Consider the following 6,672-nt stretch of genomic DNA (forward strand, 5'->3'; position numbering starts at 1 on the left):
CAGATTGACCCATTCATCTAAATTTTGTTAATTTTAATTGACAGAAAATGATCATGTGAATATTATTTTAAAAATGATTTTTTTTTTTTAATAGTAAAGTGGTCACATGCACACTACATGACAATTTTCTCTCAATTATAGTTAACAAAAATTAAGATGGAGTGATTAATTTGGACAATTCTTAAACCTTATAAGTCAAAATTAATTTAAAAAAAGAAAAGTGAATGGCTTAAAAAAAAAATTAAGGGTGTGTTCATATAAGCTGTTGTGAATAGCTTAAAACTGATCTAATGATTCTAATGTCAAGCTCTCCTTTAAAATGATACAAGACTATTAAAAGTGTGTTTATATAATTAAGTTGTTGTGAAATAAAGTTTTGGATTTAAAATGAACAATTGTAAAAAGAACTATAAAAAATTACAATTACAAAATGATATTTTGAGTTTTAAAAACGCGTTTTTAAGCTTCTAAATTACCTAACCAAACAAACTCTAACAACTTAATTTCAAGAAGAAACAAAGATAAATTCCTCCCAAATCATAATTTAATATGGAGCTAGCATTTTCTACAATAATTGAGTGGTATTACTTCTTTTTCATAAGAAGAATTTTGGTTCAAATTTTTCCTCTCATATTGTTGCAAGTTGCAAGGTGCAACTATCGAATTAACCACAAATAAAAATAGAGAGAGAGAGAGAGAGATCTGTAATCTAATTAACGTTTCAATATGAGACTCTATGTTGATTATGGAATATACGGCTCATACAATTCATATAATCTAGGGTATCGCACATCTTATAAAAGAAAAAAAAATGTTAAAAATGACAAATCTTCTTTCTACTTGTATCCATAATATTTCTTCTTCTCCATTCGGACCTGAGACCTTTTCTTTAGTCCGTAGAGTTGGCTTTCCCAAACTTCCTTGGGAAATTTGGACTTCCTTTCCTCCATACAAACTCCAGATCCCATTGACTTGACCAAACGCAACTGGTAATCATACATTTCACGTGAGATTGGATCAGAGAGTGTCTCATAAGCCTTTTGAATCTCAACAAATCGTCTTGTGGATTCTTCTTTTGCAGAGGGAGGACAAACATCAGGGTGATATTGAAGGGCCATGCTTCTGTGTGCCTTCTTTATCTCATCGAAACCAACATCCTCCGAACCAAGAGAAAGTACTTGATAAAAGTTGGTGTTCTTTTTTTGCATGGTCCACTCATTAGCTCTACATAGTACGGTTTTGAGCTCATAACCCTTTCTCCTAGACCTTGTTTTAGGTAGCTTTGGAACCATTGTTGCAATCTTCGGATTCATTCTCAAGGAAATCTCCATGGTGTGTGTGCCTCTAGCTAGAGTTGTGTTGAGAGAGAGAGAGAGAGAGAGAGAGTGACCTAATTAAGTGTGGATGAATTGGTCTCAAACCACAATATTTATAGCTGTATTGGTGTGCATCGATCTCTCTAAGCAGGGGCGGAGGTATGTACAAGGGTGGGGTCATGGCCCCCCAATTTTGAAATTTTTTTAAATATATATAATTATTTTAATGTTTTCAAAATTTGGTCTACAAAAATAAGAGTTGATCCTCCCAAATATTTGAATTAGTCCAATAATGCTCTTAAAAAAAATAATTGGTTTAATAGTTATAGAGATATAACTTTATTTTTTGCAATTCTATTTTTTATTGTAAAATATGTTTTTATATCTGTTAAATATTTGATAAAGTTTGACATCAAACATGTTTGAGTCTATCTTTTTCAACTCATTGTGTAGCAATTTATAAGTCATTGGCTCATTAAAAAAATCTTGTCACTATAACTATACATAAAATGTGTTTTTAGTTGCCACATAATAAGTCAGAGTAAGGTAGTTTCAAATATGTTTGGAGTCTAACTTATTTATCCAAGTTTTGGATCATTTATATTTTTTAAAATTTCATTAATTCAATTGAAAGATTTTTTTACTTACTTTAGTATAAAATTTGATAATTCATATTTAAAATGAAACTTTTTAAGAATTTTACTATGAAAATAGAAAAAATGAATTTTATTTTATGAAAGATCGCTATCACAAATAGTTTTGATTGAAAATACTAAGCTCTTTTTTTTTTTTTTTTGTCGGGTGTATATATATATATATATATATAACTTATCAAATAAAAAAGTGTGTGTATATATATATGTGTGAGTGTGTATAATAAAAAGCATGTGTGTAGTGTGTGTGTGTGTATATATATGCGTGTGGGCTTATCTTGATAAATATATTAGCGTCGTAATTTAGCCACCAAACAAAAATTCCCGCATACGCCCCTATCTCTAAGTTACACAAACATATTATATCCTTAAACCATGGTTTAAATTTCAAATAGAAGACCCTTGTTTTGTCATGATTTCATTGTCCTTGTTTCTGTTAACTATTAAGTCCTTCCTGGCTGTTGCTGCTGTTTGCGTGCCAAAACCATTTCTCATTTGCTTTGCCAATATATTATACATTTTTCATTTTGGCAAATCAAATTTTTTTGATATTATGTTTCTCAAAAGAATTTTTTTTTTTTTTTTTTTTTTTTTTTGATATTATACTAAATCCTATTCATTATTATATGATTAGGCCACAATAAGATCCTATTGTCTCACATAATTTTTAAGTAAATTGAAAATTCGTATTACTAGTAGTAATGATATCAATAATGTTGATGATAAGAAGAAGAAGAAAGCAAAAAAAAAAAAAAAAAAAAAAAAAAAAAGAGCTATGACTTTCATCAATAGTGGCTCCATTATTTTTTTTTTTTTTTTTGATGGGGTGGCTCCATTATTGATAGTAATACTTGTGTGATATAGAATGGCTCTATCAAAATCAAATAAGCTTTCTTTTCTCTTTTTTTTTTATTTTTTTCCCCAAAAAGAAGGTTTCTTACATAATGGATGATGTTGATTTCAACCATATTCAGATAAATTACGAATTATGCATCAATAGAATTCATCTAATTAAAGTCAAACGAATAAGTTGATAAAGTGGTAGTGCAGGACAAACATTATAAATTATAAATCAGAATTAGGCCTTACTGCGTGCACCTTATTCAGAATTAGGCCTTGCATATAGAGACATTGCTAACACCAAGATTAATTAAATAACCTAACTTAGATCTTTGAAATTAACCAGGTGCGAAGGACTGGAGTAAATAAATAGTTTTCCATGTCCCATATATCACGTTTATAGTTACCAACAAGCTAAGTAGCAGACATTTCTTATAGTTATGTGTTTGGACCAGAATTTTATTCAACTTATTCAAAGTGGTGTTCGACTTTTTTTTCTTTATGTTCATTGTCCCATTCCATGAACTTTTACTAGATCTTTGGTATAGGTTTCACGTGTTTCTCACTGCCGGCTATCATTTTTATCAAATTTTTTTATATTCTAAGTAATCTTGACTGATGTGAGCGCATTATCTTTGTTGCAACTTCATCCATTGTGGTTAAATATTCATAAGGTTAGAATCTTATCTTTTTACATTGCATCTATATTAATTTAGCCCCCAAAAATCCAAGAGAGAGAAGCTGCCCACTAATTAGCAAGATCTCTTTGTGCCTTTGAGATTTTTTTTAAAGGAGATATTCCATAAAATGACAAAACTAGAATTAAAGAATTTAATTTAGTTTAATTAATTCTAACCAATTGGTAACAATGGTTTTGTTGCCCTGTCTTCGGGATAAATAGGCCCACATATTATGTTTTATTAAAAAATAAATTAGAAAAAAAGGACCAACCATTGGGAAATGGACTAAAGATATTTAAGAGTGATTCTAAACGTAATAACATAATGTTTTCAGTGAATAAAGATATGAAATTGATCCACAAGATAGTCCAAGAATCATATGAAATAAGAAGTACTTATTTCTTTTGGAATTCATCTCATTCAACAGCCGGCGGGGCCAATTGATTCAACCAGGCAGCATTTTAATCATATTTTTTGTAAGGTTGAATTTATTCAACCATCTAATTGGCTTTATTCCGTGCCAAATTTGCTTGTAATTCAGCATTTAGTAACCCTGTATTTAGGTGGGTTTGTTGTAAGGGTAGTGAGTGAGATAGAGTGAAGTTTGCTCAAGAGTATGCAAGAAAACAGAGACTCGCGGCTGCAAGCCGCCAAACGCAGCACACGTGCCAAGCATGCCAGAAGGTGAACAGTCATCCTAGTTGAAGCACTACAGGACAAAACAGGACAACTGGTCATACGATTATCTCGCGACTGGATCTCGCGACTTAGTCAAGCCGCGAGCCACCCCTGTTTTGTATATCCTGACGTTTCAAATTCCTCTCCCACTCCAATATAAATACCCCTTTTACCCACAAATGTAAGAGAGCTTCCAAAGAGAATTTTGAGAGAGAAACCCTAAAGAAAAACAAGATTGTTTCACTCACAATCTATACATTAGAGTCTCTTCAAATTCCTCAACTCTCTTCCTCTCCATTGTCAAATCCTTGAGAGACATCTTACCAAACCTTGTTCTCACCATTTTCATTACTGTGAGAGAACTGTTTGGATTTCTAGGAAGTAGTTAGGAATGAACCAATCTTCATTGGTTGATGCTACGGTCTAATAGCGGAATCCGGGAAGCTAGAAAAGAAAAAGGTTCAGCGCAACCTCGTTGGAGCAAGAAGCTTGGAGGGCTTAGGTGCACTGGGTAGATTAGGCTTGGAGGGTCTATTGCTGTCCATGTATCCCAACTATATTTTCTAGTGGATTGTTTACCGCTTGGAGGGTGACGGAGAGGTTTTATGCCGAGGGCTTCGGTTTCCTCTTCGATAACACATCGCGTGTTGTCTTTGTGTTTGCATCTTCCTTCCCTTCTATCTTTGCCTTTTTATTATCTGCTGTGGGTTGTGCTGATTAATTTGGCTTAGATAGTTTATCCAATTCTATATTGTAGCTTATGTTCATTTTCCGCACACTAGTTGTTTGACATAATGCTTGAATTGGTTAAGTTGTAATTTGGGGGTCTAAACGTTCAAGGGTGTTTATACACATATTTGAACTTTCATTTTTCTTAATACTCAAGATTTATCAATTTTTGAATGTTGATTTAGTCCAAAACATAGAATTCTACTCTTATATTATTCTTTTTCTCATATACTCTCAATGCTTGCAAAATTTCAATACGATAAAGATTGATAATGATTTCTTCTATAAAATATTAAAATTATACATAAAAAATAAGTTCATGAATTGAATAGATAGTATCATCCAATAAATATGAAACTTAGTGTGCGTGTTTATAATATTGAGAACATACTATTTAACAATGATATTTTTGATAGTTATTAAGCAATGTAATATTAACAAAAAAATTATAACAACTTTGACCTGATGGTATCTCTCTCTCTCTATATATATATATAATATTCGGAGAAATTTAGGGGAAAATGTTAGTGAAAAATGTCAAACAGTTGTTGAATTGAGTGGCCAAATAACCTCAATGTGCAATGGTTTTAAAAATCATTTAAAAGAATGCACAATGTTTTTATTTAATCAATTATTCAAATATTTAGAGATAATGCAAAGTGCATGTTTGGCTATGATTGTTTTTGTGATGTTTGATGTAGTTAAACATGCATGTTGAAGTGCTAATTAGCTAGTACCTAACCCCGTTGAGAGTGAGGGGTGGAGCAAGGAGGCAACCTGCTTCTCATAATTAGAAGGCATGTAAGGAAGGGGGTATTATTTTTAACAAAGGTTTAAAATGGTCCATTGCTAATGGTGAAAATGTCAGTGCCTGGGAAGACTTTTGGCTCCCTTTTAGGCCACTCCGAAAGCAGATTGAAGGCCCTCTAACTGAAGGAGAGGATAGAATATCTATGAAGATGTTGTTATCTAATGTGGAGGAGATTTCATTTAATCTCCCAGACAAAATCTTACAAGAAATGAAAGGCATTCTTATTGCAGCGAATCCCAACCAGGAGGACATTCTTATCTGGACATTTTCGAAGGATGGTTCCATTTCCCTCAAATCAGCCTATCTCATCGCAAAAGGATTTAACATCTTGAACCTTGATACTGGTCCTCATTAGTGGTTGTGGGAAGCTAGCACATCTCCTAGAATTATTTTTTTTCTTTGGATGTGCACACATTGCAGCATTCCTACAAAGGAAGCTCTTGGTTCAAGACGGTTAAATCTTAACCCAACCTATGAGTTATGCCAAAGAGTCCTGAATCAATCCTCCACACCCTTAGAGATTGCAAGGTGGTAAGAACAGTGTGGAGAGATTTGGGAATTGAGGAATCGAATTAGGAATTCTATGGTCTACCCCTGGAGGATTGGCTGGAAAAAAATTGCAGAGCTTCCAATATGTTCCCAAGACCCCATTCCCTCAAGTCATTTGGGCTATCTAGCTTCAAAGAAATAAGACAATCTTTCAAATTAGGAGAGTGGAAGAAGGCACGAGTGCTCGATCTCTATGTAAAAAAGGGAGTGGAGTTTTATGCCATTAGTCCTCAACGGCCCAAACAAACCAAGCAGGATTCAAATCCAAGTGAAATGGATCAAACCTCCAATGGGATGGGTGAAACTAAACACGGATGGGTCTATGTTTGGGGATCTGATTAAGGCAGGCGGGGACGGTATCCTAAGGTGCAGTAATGGAGATTGGATTGTTGGGTTTGCTAGGAAGCTCGGAAACA

At 33.2% G+C, this 6,672-nt stretch overlaps 1 protein-coding gene across 1 annotated transcript; it reads right to left on the reverse strand.

The window, feature by feature from the left end:
• Positions 1-713: 713 nt before the first annotated feature.
• LOC126689626 (chaperone protein dnaJ 20, chloroplastic-like) lies at positions 714-1,406 on the reverse strand. Its single transcript, XM_050384857.1, has one exon. The coding sequence runs from the start codon at positions 1,329-1,331 to the stop codon at positions 837-839; it is 495 nt and encodes a 164-aa protein (XP_050240814.1). The 5' UTR covers positions 1,332-1,406; the 3' UTR covers positions 714-836.
• Between the last annotated feature and the right edge of the window lie 5,266 nt (positions 1,407-6,672).

This window comes from Quercus robur, chromosome 6, assembly GCF_932294415.1.
Source record: "Quercus robur chromosome 6, dhQueRobu3.1, whole genome shotgun sequence".
Classification (NCBI taxonomy): Eukaryota; Viridiplantae; Streptophyta; class Magnoliopsida; order Fagales; family Fagaceae; genus Quercus; species Quercus robur.